This window comes from Plecotus auritus (genome assembly GCF_963455305.1).
Source record: "Plecotus auritus genome assembly, chromosome: 2".
In the NCBI taxonomy this organism is placed as follows: Eukaryota; Metazoa; Chordata; class Mammalia; order Chiroptera; family Vespertilionidae; genus Plecotus; species Plecotus auritus.
Window position 1 is genome coordinate 14,475,634 of NC_137771.1, and position 21,405 is coordinate 14,497,038.

At 34.7% G+C, this 21,405-nt stretch overlaps 1 protein-coding gene across 3 annotated transcripts in view; it reads right to left on the minus strand.

Moving 5' to 3' along the window:
- Positions 1-15,377: 15,377 nt before the first annotated feature.
- HNRNPR (heterogeneous nuclear ribonucleoprotein R) overlaps positions 15,378-21,405 on the minus strand; it is a 37,835-nt gene continuing 31,807 nt past the window's right edge. For all 3 annotated transcript variants that reach the window (XM_080655685.1, XM_080655687.1, XM_080655686.1), the window contains 3 exons: positions 19,085-19,234; positions 16,809-16,930; positions 15,378-16,670 (listed from right to left, as the gene is read on the minus strand). In XM_080655685.1, the coding sequence (XP_080511811.1) occupies positions 16,058-16,670; positions 16,809-16,930; positions 19,085-19,234 (885 nt within the window). In that variant the 3' untranslated portion in view covers positions 15,378-16,057. The remainder of the gene's footprint in view (positions 16,671-16,808; positions 16,931-19,084; positions 19,235-21,405) is intronic.

Sequence of the window (21,405 nt, forward strand, 5' to 3'; positions counted from 1 at the left end):
ATCAATAAAAACATTTAAAAAAGTGACCAGGTTATGCTTAACAAGTATAAAACCAACTTCTTTTATCCCTTTCACCCACAAAACTAAAGCTTTTATATATCTAAAGAAACAAACATAACCAAAAAATGTGGAAAATAGTCTATGATGCTAAGGGCAGAGCAATAGAAGCATACAATAGCAAATTAAATATACAAATTTAAGCCTTATATTCTAAAATCAAACTTTTGTCCTTTTTTAGCTTGTAACCCAGAATTCCCCTTAAGAAAATGCTTTGACTCTAGCTCAAAAAGCTAAATATGTATTCCTAGATAAGGATAAAAATGGAGAAAGTAGTTAGTTCTAATATTTATTACAAACTAGTTGTACAACCTTGGCTGTCACTCAACCTTTCTGGGTCTGTTTTTCCTTTGGTAAAATAGGAATTCTACTACCTAAGTGGTTACTATGAATATTAAAGAATATAAAACACCTAGCTTCATGTGTCTGGCACATAGTAGAAGCTCAATACATGGGAGCTATTCCTTGAATAATGTGAGGGGAATTGGACTACATCAAGTCAAATCAAGCCTTTTGCCCTGGCCAGTGTGACTCAGTTGGCTGGGAATCATCCTGTACACTGAAAGGTTGTCAGTTCAATTCCAGGTTGCGGGATCAATCCTGGGTAGGGGGCATGTAGCATGAGGCAGCCAACTGATGTTTCTCTCTCTCTCCCTCCCCTAAAAAATCAATTTAAAAATATATACCAAGAAGCCTTTCTTTTGTATTTTATCTTCTCCTGGAAGAGAAAGCTAGAGCACAGAATTCATAAGGCAGGTCTAACAGACTCTGTCTAAGGGAGTTTACCACCATGATTACAGTAAAAGAACTCTTAAAACAATTTCACCCACAGTTTGAATTGGATATTCTTTTCAGAAACATGGACAGACATACACCACACAAACATTATAGTGGTACCTTTGTTTTTAAAAATAGGACAGCATTTATCCACTTGTGTAATTTTTAGGCCAGAACTGGCCAAGTAGTGTTTTTTTTCTGTTTAGTTTGTGTACTCTCATGAAATGGGCTTTTAACAACTGTGAAACAAAGAGATTGCTCTGCAACAGTCCAAAGCAGAGAATCTTCTGAAGTTCCCTGAGTCACTAGATGCAGCCGCAGAACCTGAATACAAACTCTCATATCCAAAAGAGTAATTCTGACCCTCCTGCATTTTCTACTTAGATTTTTTTAGCCACAGTATCTGAATATGGTTCAGTACAATTTTGTGTCAAACTGCCACTTAAGTAATTCCAAACACTCCTTGAAGTGTGCCACTGATTAAAGTCTAGAAATCATTTTATACATAGCAATTTTACCATGCATACATTCCTGTTACTTCAAGATGTCACATTCCAATCATGTCTATTAGGAAAATGGACTAATCTTCCAAAGTAACAGCTAGGAAGTAATGGGTTAAAGCAAGGTGGATAAAGGCAGTATAACTTTCCAAAGCTTCACAATTAAGGTTTAAATACAATCACAGTCAGATTGGAAAAGAAAGAAAAGGTTTGGAAGAAAAGATACCAGGCAAGTATATGAAATCTCAAATTTCAAGAATCTAGATTTGGCATTAAGATGTAATAAGAATGTTGGTGTCTGTGTGATAATTATTATAGCAATTGTGTAGGACAAATATAAAAGAGATTAGGCAGAAAAATTGGAAGAGAGTTGTAATAATCTAAGAGTTGACTTGTAAGGCATACAACATTTCCTAACCTCTATGTCTTGGATTGGGGGACACATCAAGCTAATTTCAGTACCTAGAACATCATCTAGCATAAAGGTGGCTAAAACTGTCTAAATCTGAATGTTAATGCTATTGTAATACTATATAATTCACTTAAAAAGTATTGCCGAATTTCTAACATCTTTTAATGTAAGTTATTCAATCAATTGAAGTACTAAAGTTCAGCAGTTTTATACTGGTTCCAAGTCATTCTCCATTAAGATTAGGAACTGCCACCCTAAAATAGATTGACTAGAGAACTTAAGGAGGAAAAGACATAGAAAAAAATGACTTAACAGAAAATCCAACAGAAATACTAAGACTGCAACCTGTAGGATTAAGAGGTGCTCCCAAAACACCTAATTTTTTCATAGCTATGTCTGTAAGGTTTTGTTCCCTTTGCCAGTTGTTCCCCCTTTTTCTCCCCAGTGCCAGGAACAGATGTATGCACTAAACCTTTGTTAAATGAACACATGCTGGTAACTGATTTTTAATATTATGAAGTTTCATGTGACCTGGAGGCCCATAAAATTAGAGCAAAATACTAGTCAGAAATATGATTTGGGAGGATATAAAACCCAGTAACCCTAATAGTGGTTGAAATTCCTAGAGGGATAAAAGACTTGGGAAAAGCGTGTCACAGGGACTAGGAAATACAAAGAATTGTAAATCAAACAGAGCCAGAAAAGCTAGAAGTTTTGAAGGTTTACTCAATTGTGTCAAAAATAACAAAAAGATCAAGGACATCAGGAGAAAAAAGGCAATCAAATGACTTGAAGATCATTGCCTAGCGTACTGAACAATTAAAATGCTTTCCAATTAAGAATCTCCTAGGCAGAAAACAGCTAGATGGAACCCCAAAGCAACTGAGGACACCTTGGTTTGGAATTCTGAAATTGGTCTTGGTGCTGAGTATAACCAGAGCCAGCCTGACTTAGATTAATACCTTCCAGGGCACTAAGTAAGGCCCAGTTCTGATATTGTTCAACTGTTCATTCACCAGCTGTGTGTGTATGCGTGTGTGCACACAGAGTTAACAGGCAATCAATATACCATTCAAGTTTGCTTATGCATACTAGGTTTCTTTCTCCAGGAATTCAAATTGAGTGAAAAACTATCAGGAAATACTAGTAAGTTCTGGTTCTGATCTATCTTTATTCTATGACCCTAGCCTAGGTAAAACATGAGTAATGAAATAAAATGGAAACAGCAACACTCCACTTCTAAAACATATACAAAGATAATAATTAAGGGAAATCATAAAAGTATTTAAAAAAAGACATAAATCAACCCTACACAAAGCCATGGTTATGTATGCACCCAGCATATTTCAAGACCTTTCATTAGCCACTTCAAAGACATAAAACAAAGCCAGTGAAGGTACAAAACAAGGCAACCAAGAAGTATTTACAAAAATAAAATGGCTTTTACCTTTAAAAAGTAAGAACTCCAATCTGGAAAGAAAATTACACAATAAAACTGAATTCCGTGTAAAATCATAACGGTTGCAGGTAAAATACCACAGCCTGGCTCCATTTTATTAAGTCATTTAAAAGAAATCCTGAAACACTCTAACTAGATGTTTTAAAACCAGTAAAAGGAAATCTCAAATCACAACATGTGTAGTAAACTTGTGACAAATATCACAAGTACAAAGAAAGAGTAATTTGAAAAACTGTAAACAGGTTTAAGAAGGGCATTGTTCAATTAACAGAGGCTACAATGATAGCACATTTCTATACAAAAGGAAAGTCTGAGCTTTTCAGAGGCTATCATTAATCTTCCTATTATAAAACAATCCTTCTGCTCTTATTTCTCTGAAACTAGTTCTTGGCCCCACCAATGGTTCTAAGCTTGGAAACTACTAGTTTAACCAGTTAGTAATAAGCCAGTTATCCAGTATTTCAAAGATGCCTAATGTCATGTACCTGGTAAGACTGCATAGAGCAGTGGTTCTCAATCTTTCTAATGCCGCGACCCTTTAATACAGTTCATGTTGTGGTGACCCCCAACCATAAAATTATTTTCGTTGCTACTTCATAACTGTAATTTTGCTACTGTTAATGAATCGTAATGTAAATATCTGTGTTTTCCGATGGTCTTAGGCTCTACAGCAGCGGTTGTAGAACCTGTCACCACAACATGAGGAACTGTATTAAAGGGTTGCGGCATTAGAAAGGTTGAGAACCACTGGCACAGAGCAAGTAAAATCCAGAAGGCAGTAGCGGGGTGGCTAAATATGAGCTCTGGTATCACACCCACCCAGTTTAATACCAGATTTGCCACTTCTAGTTAGGAGGCCTTGAACCAAAGTATCTGTATCTTTGTTTCCATATCTGCACTTATTCCACGGAGTTAGTAAATACGTTTAAATAACTTAAGGCAATGACATCCCATTGGAAATATTCAGTATTAGGTCTCCCATCAAATTAGACTGAAATTAAAACCAGTTCAACACATTAACCTCAGTTCTCTCTTGCTGACTAAAAGTTCCAGCTGGCAGTTATAGGCCTTCAAACTTTTTTTTTAGGAAAGCAGACTGCCAGGTGCAGCACCTCATTTGGATGTGTCTGGAGTCTTGGAAGCTTGACTAGTCTACAATCTCCTACAAACAGATCCTGAGAGCTTGTTTGGAGGTTCTAGCAGAGGAGCACAGCTACTCGTATACTCTTGACCAAAGACCCATCCTCTGGAGGGAAGGTCATCCTCTTCCACTAATGGCGCAGCTTTAGGAGAGGCACACGGATTGATAAGGGGACACCCACCTAGCCAGCCAGATCAGCCAAATCAACCCTGGTGATCAATGGGTGACAGATGCTGCAGCTAGATGGCCCTCACATCTTAAAACTTTTTTAAAAAGAAAATATTCATGGATAAAAAATACAGATGAAAAGGTGAAAGGCTAGCCACTGGGTTAAAACATGTATTCTTGTGAGACACGTAGTCCTGGGATTTTTTTTTTTTAAGAGCTATTGCCATCCATCTTTCCTTTCTAAATTATACCAGCAGTCACTCCTATCAAATATATTAATGTTCTATGACACTGCTGACAAAAAATGTAATATCAGACACTAACCAGTTTGTAAGACATAATGGAAAATGAAATGGCTTGGGCTCAAGAATTTTTATGAGGTATAGGGAATGGAGAAAAACATTTGTTTAGTAAATCTATTCCACTTGAATAAAGCAACATGTGTATGTCAGGGAGGGAAAAAATGTTTTAAAGAACTGCTCATTAATCCAACCTTACCTGGGGGTTTCTGACTTAAAGGCTTAAAGTTTTCACTACTGAAAAAATAGACAAAAATATAAGGAAACCTACCTTTACATTTGTTCTTTCAGATTCGTAGTCACCCAACCTTAATTTTTTAATATTTTCTTTAACTTAAATTTGAACTGCACAGGTGAAAATTATTAAAATCAAGATATATATCTATATATATATATCTATATATATCTATATATATATATATATACACACACACACATATATATACCCATCCAGTGTACACTAAACTTTAGTTAAGAAAATCATAGTTTACATTTTATAAACTCGTTTGCTCTCTAGAAGTAATCTCAATCATACATATTAGTCATGTATTCTGATCATAACAGTGTTTTATTAGGAGCCAGAACACTTTTCAAACTTCCAATGGTGTTTCTGGAAGTTGGTTTTGATGATTATCATTACTATTTATAAATCTATTATCGCCTCAAAATTCTTTGAAGGTAATGATCATAATTTACTAATTTTGTATTCCTAACTCCTGAAACATAAATCACTCCATGGTTGTGAAATTAAGAAATGACATATCAATTCTTGGTGTTAGGTATGGACTAAATGTAACCTTTTCAATAAGTAGCTGACTTTTAGCTATCTAAATTTGGTTAATGATGTACAAGATCAATCATTTTAATGATATTCCTTCCTAAGTATTAACAGGTTGATCAAGATAATACTGTTCTTTCTGAAAAAAACATAAAGTTAACTGCTTTTATAACACTTCTCAAGGACAAAACCCAGGATAGGAGTTTCTGGTAATTCCTACTATCATACTCAAAGCTCACACTGTGGAGAAATAAACTAGCAATTGTCATAAACATTTATCGTTGCTTTTCCAAAATACAATATAAATACTAAAACTGCTATACAAATGTTGGTTAAAAGAGCAATAATGACATTTTAGGAAGTATTGGCTAGTCATATTAATGTAATATTTCACATCATTAATAATCTCCAATTAGGACATGGTTTGATGGTTTGATTCCCGGTAAGGGCACATGACTGGGTTGCGGGCTCAATCCCCAGTAGGGGCCATGCAGGAGGTAGCTGATCAATGATTTTCTCTCATCATTGATGTATCTCTCTCTCTCCCTCTCCCTTACTCTCTGAAATAAATAAAATGTGTATTTTTAGCCTGGCTAGTGTGATTGAGCGTCAATCTATGAACGATGAGGTCATGGCATATGCGGGGATTGTGGGCTCGATCCCCAGTGTGGCGTGTGTGGGACCCAGCTAATCGATGATTCTGTCTTATCACTGATGTTTCTATCTCTTTCTCCCTCTCCTTTCCTCTCTGAAACCAATAAAAATACATTTTAATATATGTGTCTTTTTAAAAAAATAATCTCCATCTGGCAAACATTTAGTATACAGAGAACAAAACCAACCTTGTGAAAAGTTTATTAAGGAGAGCTAGTTTTCTTAGAGCCAGACTAACTGAATCAAAGAAATGACTTGAGAGCTTAGGCATGGTAAATAGTAAGCCTTCAGCTCCTCCATAATATGTGTCACAATATTGTCACAGTGACCTTAAATTCAGAACTGGTGAGTACTGAGAATTCCTGATTCTACTTTGAAATGTCCATTATTGTAAGCAATGAACCAAATTACACAGAATTCTAGAAGCAAGATATTACAATCCTTAAGAATAGGCTTTTAACAAAAATACTGATGTTTGTTGACATATTTTTTACTGTACAGCTCAATTTTTATGTAACAGAGCAGAAAATACCTTGAGTAATCTAAAGCATTATTTTTTAAAAATGTCTCAAGACCACCTTTCTTTCTGTCTCAGGAAAGATAACACTTTCTCTAAGAATGCATAAGGAGAGTGGGTTCTCCACACCCCCAAGTTTATGGCTAAGCATAATGGCTTCTTTATGTGTAATTCTGCATCTTGCACGCACGCGCACACACACACACACATACACACACACTCAGGTCTGATAAGTGAAACTCTTCTACTATGTCCTTGAGACATGTAGAAGAGCTGAAATCAAATATTAAATGATAGAGAAGGCTTAACAAACCAACACTTTTAAAAATGCTTAAACACTAATATAGACAGAACTCAGAAATGAAGATAAATTTGAGTTTCATGAATAAAATATGTGGAATTAAAACTTTTAAAATTTTTAAGTCATTTGGAACATGGCACCCCTTTCCAAATCAAGTATAGGCTTACTTGGTTAAAAAAAAAAAAAAAAAAAAAGCTGTCTTGAGAGACCAAAATCCAATGATATTTGGGCCTACATTTTTTATAAATGAACGATGGAAGAAAAACAAATGACAATTGAACTATCAACATAACACACACAAAAACACTTTAATTTAGAACAAAACTATTTTACTCTAAATTCAGATTAGGTTGGCTTTATTTCAGGCATAACTTAAAGAGCTTTGAAGTAAACATAAAATTTAACATTTAATTCTAACCTCATATTAATTAGGCCTATTTCTAATCCAATAATTGAGAGTGTACATATACTTGAGGCAGAACAGGTTTTAAACCCTGGTTTTGCCACTTTATAGGTATTATATAACAAAAGACTTAACTCAATTTCTGAGTTCTTCATATGTAAAATAGGGACAATACCACCTACCTTACAGGGTTGATGATTACACAATACACAGAATGTAAAGCAGTTCCTTAGCACAGTGCCTGGTAGAGGACTCACAGCATAGTTAGTATATGTATTAACCTACCATTGGCAAACAGCAGAGCATATGTTTTCCATACTTCATCTATATTTTTATTTTTCAAATTAAAAGTTTTAGAATGGGAAATCAGATAGTTTATCAGCTATCAGGGACTACCTTCTAGCTCTTTTACATAAAAATGGATATACCTGCTATTTCTATTCTTCAACATTTCCCATCTTTTTATCTTACTCTATGTTATTTTAAAGTCATTTAATGATATTCTTCCTTAATTTGCTCTAATTAATGAATGTTAACTTTTTCTGCAAAGAGATTTCAAAAAACAAAAAAACCACATGGGTATTTTTAGTAACCTATTAACTTTTTGAGCTTTCAGTAACTATTTTTATCTTTTATGACTTTTGTTGTAATTTGTTTTCTGATCCAATGCCTAAGTAAACATGCCGTGACATTTCCTCAGTGACCTGAATTTGGGCTTTTTCCTTCCTATTGTTATTTTCCACCAATTCCCTAAAACTATTAAAGCCTGTTTTTCTAAATTAATTTCATTTTCTTGCAGAGTATGTTCCTACCCTTCCCTTGGGACCCTAAACACTAGTAACTTTTGAGGTGGCCTTTACCAAAATTTAAAAAACCTTCATCTAGATCCAACTAGACTACCTTGATCCATACCTTTTCTACTAAGGTCTATATTCTGAAATTCCCCCAAAACGTGAAATACTTAACCTATCCTAGTCATGAACAATGGTATCACTAGGAGCTTGTGGGAAATGCAGGCTCTTGCCTCACCTCAAGTCATTTGAATTAGAATCTTTTTTTAAACAGAATCTCCCAGGGATTCCCACTCACATTAAAGTTTGAGAAAACTGTTGAATGGTGAATTGTTACCTAAATAGTTTAACTAGGAAACTAAAATAATGACCAGAAGTTATTTCAAAATTATTTTGATAAATGCAATATAGATGGTCTCATTTAGATCCTCCCACCCCCATTTTGGAAAGTCAAATAGAAATGACATTACAACTAACAAACATAATACCTACATTACTCTTCATGATTTAAAAAGTTCAATAACAATATTTATTGTTGGTTGTAGATCAAATTGTATATAGCTTATAGTCAAATATGTTTAATCTGGTAAGGTTCTACTTCTTAACAGGAAGCATGAAAAGTTTCAGTATGACAAGACAATATTAACCATGTAGTTGAATAAAAAAACCGTTCTTGCCCTGGCCAATTTGGAATGTGGACCTAAGGGTTGGGGGTTCGCTCATCAGTAAAGGGCACATACCTCGGTTGCAGGTTCGATCCCCGGCCTGGGTTGAGAGTATCCGGGAGGCAACCAGTCCACGTGTAGACACATTGATGTTTCTCCCCCCCAACCCCTTCCACTCTCTCTAAAGATCAATGGAAAAAATGTCCTCAGGTGAAGATTAAAGAAATAAACAAAAAAAACCTTCCCAACTCTTCTTGTTTATATTAGTTTTGTAAGAAAATGTCTATACATGATCATGATTTCAGTCACAAATTTCAAGTCTAAATTAATAGAAATGTGATTTTCATAGCTATAGGCAAAAGATATTCCCTTATGTGAATATAATACACCTCACAGGAAAATACCTAATAAAAATCTTACTTCTAAAAATTAACTAAATAAATTCAGGGCTTTAGGTAGAGCAAAAACACACCAATAGAGCCTAAGTTTAAAATCTTTGTCAGAAGCAACCCCTTTATTTTTGGAAAAAATACACCACAAATCTGCAAGCTGCTCCATCTCCAGCTCTACCAACACCTAAAGATGCCCAAGTTTAGATTATTTCTGTTAAAATATTTCTTCCTGTCTCAGTGAGTGACCTTTGATTTGGGGACAACAGGAAAAGAACAAAAACAGTAAACTCTTTCTGGAAAATACTGGCCAATGGGAAGTATTTTGTCTACTCTTTATTTTAAAACAATAATCACTTTTTCTTCTCCAAGGCTATTTAACAGTTTTCATTCAAAAAAGATAAGATACACTATGTTACTACTCCTTATGAAGAGTTCCTTTAATTTGTTTATAAATCATTAGGTTCCTATCACCTTCCTCCTTAATCTTTGTTGTTATTTGGTACTGTCTGCAAAGAAATGAGCACATTACTTCAAGTAGATTTCCATTCTAAATTGCAGGACTTCTACTCTTTTGACTAAAGGAACTAAGAACACCCCAAGGAAAAGAAGTAAAAATAAAAGCTACTGTATTAAGTCTATCTTCAGGAGAATGGGAATCAGCATGAAAAGAGAAACCTTCATAAAATTTACTGTAAGAAACAAAGAGGGGGCTCTCTCTATATGGTACTTCTTATACACTGAAGTTATTACCTGCTGCTGCGTCCAAACACAGCCTTCCTCAAATATTCCTTTATCACCTCCTTCACTTGCTGGCATGTCATGTCAATTGGTCTAGGACACTGGGGCAGTAAAATGCTTACTGAAAGCATCATACAAATGTTTCCCTCTGCCCACCTCTGTATGTTTTCTAGGATCATTTCTAATGTGGAAATGCCACAATTTCATCAGAAAAATCTTATTGGCAGCCTTGTCATGCCAAAGCCAACATCCCTATCGGTAGACCTAGTTCTAAACTCCAATAAAGCTACTTCCTGACACTTTAATAAACCTCCTTTATGTCAGTCCTTTCAGTCCTATTTCTTTACTGCCTTCCATGGAACAGGTGTCCAAATGAAGATAGGAAATCCATTTGACTTCAAATGTCTCAATTACAGAACTACTGAATTTGATTTGTATAATGGAACCCATCACACACCACCCAAAATCACCAACACAACATTTTGAACATGTTAAATTTTATTAAAAATATTTAACATTGTACAAATATTCCAATACAGTTATGGTACCTGAACGCTGTACCAAAAGCATGATTTTTATTAAACTGCTGATTAAATGGTCTTATAAATGTTTCTATTTTAATATTCTCATGTTACTGTATGCGTATCAGCAACATAATGTTTGCAGGAGCTTTCAGCTCAATTATAGAAATAGCCTTGTAATATAGTGCTAAACATCATAATAGGCATCATTGAAGTACAATTGAACAGGCTACAGAAGTCTCTTTTGTCCAAATGACAAATCAAGATAAGATGTTCATGGGATCCTGATAAAGTTACTATATAAAATGAAAGCCCTTATTTATATTTGAGGAATGTATGTATTAAGTGCAATCTTAAAGTTCTATACTCTGATCTTTTCTACCACTGATACATGTATAAAATGTGTCAGAAGAGAACAAGTACCTTAACATAATGACACAATCGCTAAAATTCTTCAAGTATTTCACTGCAGTGATGTTCAGCTAGTCTACATCAAGCTTAGAGATAAGGGTTTACATTCAGGACACCAACTAGCACATGTTTAATACCTAGGAGATTCTTCCTGGACTGATACACCCAACCAACAAAGAAGGCGTAAGAATAGTGAGGAGATTCTTCAGGCATGAAAATCCAAAATTATTTTCAATCAGTACTTACGTTATATTACATTTTTAGATGGTATGGTCAGAAATGCCTAGTTATTAAATTTAATTTCCTCAATTTATACTTTACCTTAATGGAATCCCCTAATGAGTATGAAAGATTTTAATATTTAGCACTAATCTAAAAATTGACTCTTAATTCTACCAATATCTACTAATCCTATCAACTTTCCTGAGTTTCAAATGAAACACAAGTTGCTGATTAATTTGTTTCTGCTATGTTCAAGGTCCTAATATTTCACCTATGTATTTTCCTCTTGACACAAAGTTGTTATATCAAATGTATCTTTATACTGAATAAACTACTGTTTTTCAAATAGCTAAAACTTTTAAGTTTCATTTTACAATGTTAAGATTTCTTTTGGAGGATTTTAAAAAATTATTTCTCTTAGTGATTAACACCTCCATTCTATCAACATCGTCCTAATTTTACTAATATTAGTTTGCAATAAACATCCCTTAAGATGCATTATATGCTAATATACCAAATAAAAATGTAAATGTAACGAAGATATTGGATTGTTTGAAATCACAGTAAAATAAAGCAAATTTATTGTCTTGCCAAGAGACATTATTTAGAATCTATCTTATGAAGTGTCTATTCTGATCACTTAAAATAATACCCTGAGTATTTCATTACTTCATACTGTAGGCCTTTCCTGCTCATCTACCAATTTGAGAATAAAGAGCATGAAGTACTTATTATATGTTCCTATTAAGAACAAAATTATTTAAAGTCTTATTTTTCTATAAGGCCAACATAAATGCCCACTTATAGGATATGGGCATTCTCCCACACTTAATGCCCCACTACTAATAAAAAAAAAATAGGAAAAAAAAAGTTCTTACCAACAATTCCACTGGTTATCGTCCCCAGCGAACCCCACCTAGCAAGTCGACATCATGACATGTCAGGTCAGGGCAGCCTCAACCTCGCTTCCCTGATAGTCAGGTGATAAAAGGAAGGAGTTAAAACAGGAAAAGTATACTTGCAGATTTCTGGATAACATCTGAAAATGATTAAAAAACAAAAACAAAACAAAAAACCCAGAGCTTCTGGTAACCTCTAAATAAAAAAAAAATATATATATGTATACACATTTTAAAAGAAAACTTTTCTATAAAGATTAACAGTAACTACTTCAAATTAAGAATTATATTTAAATTACCGACCCGTGCTTTAAGTATGCAATATTTTTAAAGCTTGGTGTTTGCATTTCAAAGATAAGAACTAATCAACCAACTTCTATGCAAAAGTAAACATGACTGGTTAATGGATTTGTCATTCTGGATTCTCTAGTCGGTTATCCACTCCACTACTCCACTTGCTTACTCTGAACAACTAAGTTAACAGAAGCTCTCATTCTTAGAGGAACATAAATACACTTATAAATCCAGTGCACTCTTTCTATAAGGCTTTTTCATAGTTCCTCAGTTAAGAGACTCCACATAATTAATGATATCACTAATATTACTATTTCTTCCACATTACTTTGATTGATTATAATGGATAGCTCAGTATAATAAAATTATCTTTGGAAAATCAAAACAGCAAATTTTAACATAATAAGGAGTCTTTAAAATTAACAATAGCCTTATAGCAAGTATTTACTGGAAGGGTTTGGTTTTACAAATAATACACAATTAATAAAACGTAGGTATGATTATCCAAATGGGCAGGAGGCAAATGATGTAATGAGTTTCAAGAATATTATATGGCTTTTCGCTAGGAATAGAATTTTATATCCCTTCTCTTTTGGAATTTAAAATATATAATTTATTTTGATGCATTCTGACCTTTTTAAAAAAGAGGGTTTGTCTAAGTCAGATTTCAAAGTCAAGTGAGAGAAAAATTATTTATTAATAGAAAGCATTGGGCTTTCTTATGCAGAATAACCACAGGAACTAAAAAAACTGAAAAATTATGCTGAACTCTTTTGTTTAAAAAAACTAACTTCAGAACCATAGTAACTTAATTTTCATATTAATTGACCAAATGTGGATTTATTAAAAATCTGGCAACTTATTAGAACATTTTTGCTTTTAAAAAATTAAAACAATGTCATATACATACATTTAAGCAACTGCTATAAATGAGTGATCAAATAAAAATTAGCATTCCATTATGGGGGAGGGGTTTATTTATGCCAATCTCAGGAGGGTAACTACAAAGAAGTCTATCTCATTATAAAGTAAAAACTTCCTAACACACATTAATATAGCAGGCTCATAAATAAAACCAAGTGAATTAGGTTGGGGAACAAAAAGATGACTGGAGTATAGAAAATCAAATTTCCCAGAACTCATAATTTGTGCCTATTAAAAACAAAAATGAATGCAAATCTAGAATAAAGACCTTCCTCAATGGACATTTTTCAGATTTAGATATTAGATTGTTAGATTTCTGTGAAAAGTTGAGCTTTGAATCTATTTTTTCTGAATGCTGCTATAGCAATAGTTTACAAAGACAAGGTAAAAGCTCTAAAGTGAGACTTAATGTTTATAAAGTTTCATTTTACTGCTAAATAAATGGATCTATAAAACAATATTAGAGGAACATTTCTATAGATACACTTTTAATTGGTGAGAATAAAATGTAATTTGCAATCGAAGAAAGGATTTGATATGGAACCCAAGTTTTGTTCTTATGTTTTTGCTGGGGTTTTATATTTTAGGATGGGTGGGGGAAGCATCACTTTATTCCAAGTCCTAATTTCCTTCATGGTAACTTTGTAGCTGGTACCATCTAATTTTTAAGAAATACAAACAACTCAAATTTTATTTTTAGATCCTTTCTTCTTTCCAAGAAAAATCAGGGTTTTATTCAAGTCTAATTTAGATTTATAATGAGCTTCAAGTTGTATTTTCGAAGTTTAAAAGCAGTATTTAAAGAATTTTCGGTGTCTTTACTTTTATACATGGGCATTAAAATACATCAACACAACTAGATCTAAGCTTTATCAAATACATACCCATGTTGACCTGAAACTACTCTAAAACAGACTATATAATTCCTTTATCAGTTTATAAAAAAAAATAGGAACATTAATAAGGCCAGTTAACTTACTGTACTATGTAATAAGTACACTTTTCAAGAGAAATAAAGATACACTAACTTTCATCAAGAAATATTTTCTTATTCGAAACCCAAAATATAATCTAATCAAACTTGTAAAAAATTAAGTGGCTTATAATTTTGAAATCTAGCGCTACTGTTATAATAGACACCAAATAGAAACAAAACACAAAATAAGGTGTGTTGTTTTTAATTATTTCCCAATGGCTTGTTTTTATAATTTAAAAACAGTTAGATCCACCTAAGAACAAAACGGAAGGGAAAATTTTGCAGTAATTTGAAAGTAATCCAGACTGTCCTGTACTGTAAAGTTTAGATTCTTTTGTTCCTCTTATTCTCAAGCAAAAAGGCCATTACAATAAATCAGAATTTCTAAAGGAAACAGGGAAAGAGACATTATGACTTGGCCAACAAAAACTTTGGCCATTAGGGATAGTTAAAAAAAAAGGTGTTAACCAAAAGTCAGAAGTATGTTTACTAGATATTTTTAAGCCTCTCTTGTAAGGCTTGTGTTTCTCAAAACTAATTTACATAGCAATAGCAAATCATATTCCTGAACTGAAGTGGCAGTCCCGATCATGTATACTAAAACTTGAGTTTCATCCGTAGTGCAATTGACACCACAATACTAACATTTTTTCCTGTTACATATGTATTCACTTATTCAGCAAATAAGGCCTTCAGACAACAAATTATCCTTTATAGAAATAATGTGGGTCAAAATAAATTGCAGTCTGGTTCCCTAATCCCACTTTATTTAACATAAATTATCCAATGCCTGCAAGAATGTTCAAAAGCCATTGAACCTGTTTTATAAAAATAAGGATAAAATTTCAAAATTTAAGAGATTATGAGAGAACACCAATCAATGAAGTGCTATTTGGAATAAATACTAGAATTTAGACTAAGCCTCAGTCTGATAGCCACAATACATATTAAAATAGACAAGAAATTTTGCATAAATTTGATCACTCACATAGGCAGTTATAGTTTGAAAACAATTATTCCTTGCAAGGATTACGAATAAAATAATGTTTTAGGACACAATTGAATTTGAAATAGGTAATGTTTTGAATAGATTTTTGAGTTTTATTGAAATCTTACATGAACAAGAAATTGGAAATACAATCACATCAAAGAACAAATTGTCACGGCTTTGACGTTTAAGCCAAACAAATTTTGTAGGGCAGATTTCAAAAAGGTGTGAAGTAATAACAATTTAAAAACACAGTTAACCTACTTCTAGGAATGCAAAACATACAATCATAGGTTATTTTCAATACAAGAAAACTTAAATTTTTGTTTGCTTTAATTTCTTAAAACTACTAAGACAAAGTACTAGCTTGTATTTTTATTTACAGCATACTCCATACTCCTATGTAATCTATCTCAAATGCAAAAAAATGAAACTGTCCAAAACCAAAGGTTCTGCAAAATCATGATTTAACAGTGTGCTCAGCTTGTTTTGAAGCTAAAAATGAAGCCTGAAACAATAAAAGCATTGTAATCCCCGGAATAAGGGAACTCTGCAAGCCCAATAATGTCCAAGAGCATTTATGAAAAGAGGAAAAAATAAAAAGACTTGAGTATATACACAATAATGATTTCTTCAGCCCAATACAAATGGCAGCAAATTGCTACTTAAAGATGAAACAGTTAAGCCAATTTTTGTGTTTTTTTTTGAAGAATGTAGTAGATCTAGAGCCAATCATGTCTTGCCAGTATCATTTTCAAGCCCTCACTTGTCTATTTCCACTGTTGCCCATAAGTATCCTGATAAAATTCCTGGTTGTCATTATTGTAACCATAGTTACCAGTATAGTCACCACCTTGTTGAAGCGGCTGCTGAGCGATGGGTTGGGAACCCCAGTTCTGTTGGTTGTTGGTCTGACGGCGCTTGGAATCAGGTTGGTTGTACCCATCTGCCTTTCTCTTGCCACCTACATTGCCCCCACGATTGCCCCGAGAGCCACGGGAACCACGGCCTCTCTGCTGTTGTGCAGGACCCCCTCTGCCACCCCTAGAGCCTCTTGGTGGTCCCAAAGGTGCCCCCCTCTGTGAATAGCCAGTTCTACCTCTTGGAGGTGGTGCTCCCCGCCCCCTTGGTGGTGGTGGAGCACCTCGCCCTCCCCTTCCTCCTCCTCTTCCTCTTACTGCATAGCCATCATCATAGCCGTAGTAGGGATCTTCATAGCCTCCACGATAGTCGTGATAATCATAACCATAGTAATCATCATAGTAATCTTCATAGCCATAGTAATCTGGAGGGTAGCCATATCCACCTCTCCCCCCACCGCGACCCCGACCTCTAATTGGAGGTGGCATGCGAGGAGGAGGGTGATAGTAATAATCTTCATACCTAACAATGGAGGGAAGGGAGAAAAGAAAAAACAAATTAGCTTACTTCATGACTCTTCCTGATTTTGTTTTATTAACCTGATCTCCGCTATCAAGTTATTCTCTGTTCAAAGATGTATTTACTAAAATGCAGACTCACGCAGTGCTTCTGGAGGCCTGTCTAGCAGCTTGGCGTTCTTTCCTTTTCTTGTCTGGTGGCTTGGCTAAGACTATTTCAATTTCTTCCCCTTCTATTTCTTTGCCATTCATTTCATCCATGGCCTATACAGAATTAGAAAAATAAATTTATTTTACAAGTAATACTTTAAAACACAACTACATAAGCATATCTGTGCCAGTTAATACACTAATAAACAATTTAAATATTTTAATTTGCAAAAGTTGAATCTAGCCACAAAGTATAAAAAAATAATGGAAGTACCTGTTTCCCTCAATCTCACCCTCTTATATGTAAATAATATTGAGCACAAAACTGATGCCCTACTCTTATATTTAAAAAAGTAAAAGGGTCACCTATTGCTGTTCCTTAATTCCAAATAACTAACTCTTCAATGCTTAGCCATACTAAAGAGGCAAATCCACACATGGGGAAGATGCCAGTATCACAAACTTTTCAGGATTCCAAGTTTTAAATAAATATATAGCATTCAACATGTAGGTGGTCTTACACTGTTCTTTCATAAAAATTTTAAAGGGGGAGAAGATAAGAGATCAACCAAAGGACTTGTATGCATGCATATAAACATAACCAATGGTCACAGACACTAGGGGGGTGAGGGCATGTGCTGGGGGATGGGGATGGCCAGGAAGAGGTCAATGGGGGGAAAAGGAGACATACGTAATACTATATGTAATACTTTAAACAATAAAGAATTTTTAAAAAATATTTAAATAAAAAAAAATTTAAGAATGCAAAACACAAATGAGGTCACTGATAAGATTAGCAGTGAAATTCAACAAGAAATTGACACAAACACAGGCTAGGTTTCCCTCACAACACTTAATCTGGAACATACTTTGTCTAAACAAAAGCACAGCCCAGAAAAAGCCTGACCTAATGAAGTACTCACCTGGAGGACAATAATCAAAAGCATTCTATGCTCTAGTCCTTTATTTATGTTGTTCCACCTAATAGCCTCTGCCATGCTTCAAGGTTCAGGTGACTCTAACAAAATATCACCTCACCACAGTTTTTCTATTTCCCTATACAACCATTTCTTCTTTAGACATACATAAATGCTCTATCCATAAAGAGCACTTAGTGATTTACAAGTATCCAGTCAAATCCATCCTTCTCTAGATAATAATTTTCTCCCTTTACCACCTTAGCTTTTGGCTACTTCAGCTAAAACTAAATGAGGCTACAGAAGCTTCCTGGTCTAAACAACAGAATAGAGCAGCAGTCGCCAACCAGTGGTCCGTGAGGTCCGAAAGGTTGGCAACTGCTGAAAAAGAGCATCTACTCGCTCACCTGGCCATAGCAATGAATGTGATTCCCAGCTGCTGAGCTAAAAATTTTGTAATTTTACACACTTGTTTGGCAAACCACCCTACCAGTTTTTATGGACCTGTTATTTAATACCAACTGAATCAAAGGACTATTTAGAAGGTATAAACTTATTAGTTATCAATGTTTGATACCATTGGCAATTTCAGAAGGCATACATTAAATTCTGTACTGAGTTGTGAATTTTATAAGCAATAATGTCTAATTAATTAGCTGCCATGAAAAAGCAAACCAATCAATTCTAAATAGTCAAAGATTTTCTACAAGGCACATTTAAAAGCAGTACCCTGGGAGAAGGCCTGGGGTGGAGAAAAGCTGGGTAGAGGGGGGAAAAGGAGGGAAAAATGGGAGACATCGGTAATACTGTCAACAATTAAAAAAAAAAGCAGTATCCTGGACAAGAAAGAAAACTGATCAACTAAAAGGTGGTACCACTCATTCCACCAATAAAACATGTAGAAAAAGAACCAAGCCTGAGCCACTGAGAATTTTGGATCCATCTTCCCAAGTACAAAAAAAGAAAAGCTTTTATTAGTGTCATGAGTTCCCACTACTGCCAAAGGATGGAGAACAAGAGAAAAAAGAAACTAGAAATTTCACCCATTAAAGATGGCGCTGATGCTCAGCCGGTGTGGCTCAGTGGTTGAGCATGGACCCATGAAATAGGCCATGGTTCAATCCCCAGTAGGGAGTGCGCAGGAGGCAGCCGATAGATGATTCTCTCTCATCACTGATGTTTCTATCTCCCTCCCCCTTTCTCTCTGAAATCAATAAAAATATATATATATTTTAAAAAGTTCCAGAGTTCGGCAAAGTTGAAAACTAATTTTATTTTAATTTTTAAAGGCACTACATATGTTTATCAAGTTTCAATAGCAGATTCAAATATCAAGAAACAAAATTTCTACCTTAACAGCTGCTCCTCTGTCTTCAAAATGAACAAATGCATAATCTTTCAACTTCTTCACCCTTTCGAGTTTTCCAAATTCAGAAAATGACTTTTCCAGTATTTCTTCTGTCACTGTAGTAGCCAAGTTTCTCACAAATAAAACTTTCACCTAATACAACAAATATAAAAAACTGGCATTGGCTATTTAATTATAGCTGGTCTTACATTAAAGTATTTCTTCCTATCTTCATGGCATAGGCTTTTTTCCTCTAAAACATTAAGTGCTATGATAGAAGGTATAAAAATTGCCAACAAAATGATTCAGATATTAGTTACCGATTTATATAAATATTGGTTCCTTCTCATGTCCTATAATTAAAGTGCCTAACATTGTAAATAGGACCTTCAAAAAACCAACACATTAATTATTACTAAGTTAACTTACAAATTTTGCATGGTCCCTAAGTCTCCCTTAAACATGTTTTTCCGGGTTTTTTTTTTTTCCCCTAGTACAGTGGTCTGCAAACTCATTAGTCAACAGAGCCAAATATCAACAGTACAACGATTGAAATTTCTTTTGAGAGCCAAATTTTTTAAACTTAAACTTCTTCTAACGCCACTTCTTCAAAATAGACTCGCCCAGGCCGTGGTATTTTATGGGAGAGCCACACTCAAGGGGCCAAAGAGCCGCATGTGGCTCGCGAGCCGCAGTTTGCCGACCACGGCCCTAGTAGAACTGGATAAGCTGATTCTAAAGTTCATCTGAAAAAATAAGCAAATATTGCCAGGAAAAAGATAAGAAAAAAATTTAGAGACTAACCTTACCAGATATAACAACCATAATGCTTAAATTAATCAATGAGTGTAGTGTTAATCTGGATAAAAATAAAAGTCAGATCCACATCTCACACGATATGCCAGGATAAACTCCAAATAGACACATACACACATACACACACACACACACACACACACACACACACACACACACACACACACACAAGGATGATGGGGAAGTGCTAGAAGAAAATAATGTTTTTATAACACACATTGGGGAAGGCTTTGTGACTCAAAATTTATTAACTATAAATCTATAAACTATAAAAGGGTGATGGATTCAACTACTAAAAATAAATGGCTTGCTAAAGCCGGTTTGGCTCAGTGGATAGAGCGTCAGCCTGTGGACTGAAAGGTCCCAGGTTCGATTCCGGTCAAGGGTACGTAACTTGGTTGCGGGCACATCCCCAGTAGGGGGTGTGCAAGAGGCAGCTGATCGATGTTTCTCTCTCATCGGTGTTTCTAACTCTCTATCCCTCTTCCTCTCTGTAAAAAATCAATAAAATATATTTTAAAAAAATAAAAATAAAAAAAATAAATGGCTTCACCTGACCAGTGTGGCTCAGTAGTTGAGCGTCGACCTATGAACCAGGAGGCCATGGTTCCATTCCCCATCAGGGCACATGCCCGGGTTGTGGACTCGATTGCCCAGTGTGGGGTGTGCAGAAGGCAGCCGATCAGTGATTCTCTCTCATCATTGATATTTCTATCTCTCCCTCTCCCTTCCTCTCTGAAATAAATAAAAATAAATAAATGAATGACTTCTACATAGCAAAAAATACAAGCAAAGTAAAAACCAAATGACTTATATAACAAAGAGTTAATCTTTCTTTTATATCAGAGATCCAGAAAATAAAAAACTCAACAGAAAAACTGAATAGAAAAATATGCAAAATTCATGATTATATGTTTCATACAAAAAAACAACAACACACAAATGACCGGAAAACATAGTAAAAACTTAAACTCATGCATAGTAAGAGAAGAAAACTCTTAACGGCTTTGAAATACCGTTTGTTATCAAACTGACAAAATCCAAAAGTTTAACGATACACTAATTTTGACAAGGATGAGAATAGGCCTCTTGTATTTCACTGGTAGGAGGGTAAAACGATCTGGTCCACTTCCCAAAGAGGGGAATATAATAATCTTAGTAATAACAGGTGCATTTACCTGTTGGCCCACAATTCTACCCGAGAATCTATCCTACAGATATATCCGTACTTGCATCAACTGACATGACAAAAGCTTATTCACTACAGAAACAACCTAAAAGACCAGAACAACCCAACGTCTAGCTGGTTGAATATACTATGATACATCTCCCGAATGAAACACTATGTAACCACACAAAAAAATGAAGAAAGAAAAAAAGGAGGAAGAATTCTAGCTGGTTTGGCTAAGTGGATAGAACATCGGCCTGCGGACTGAAGGGTCCTGGGTTTGATTTCAGTCAAGGGCACATGCCTGGGTTGCGGGCTTGAACCCTATTAGGGGGTGTGC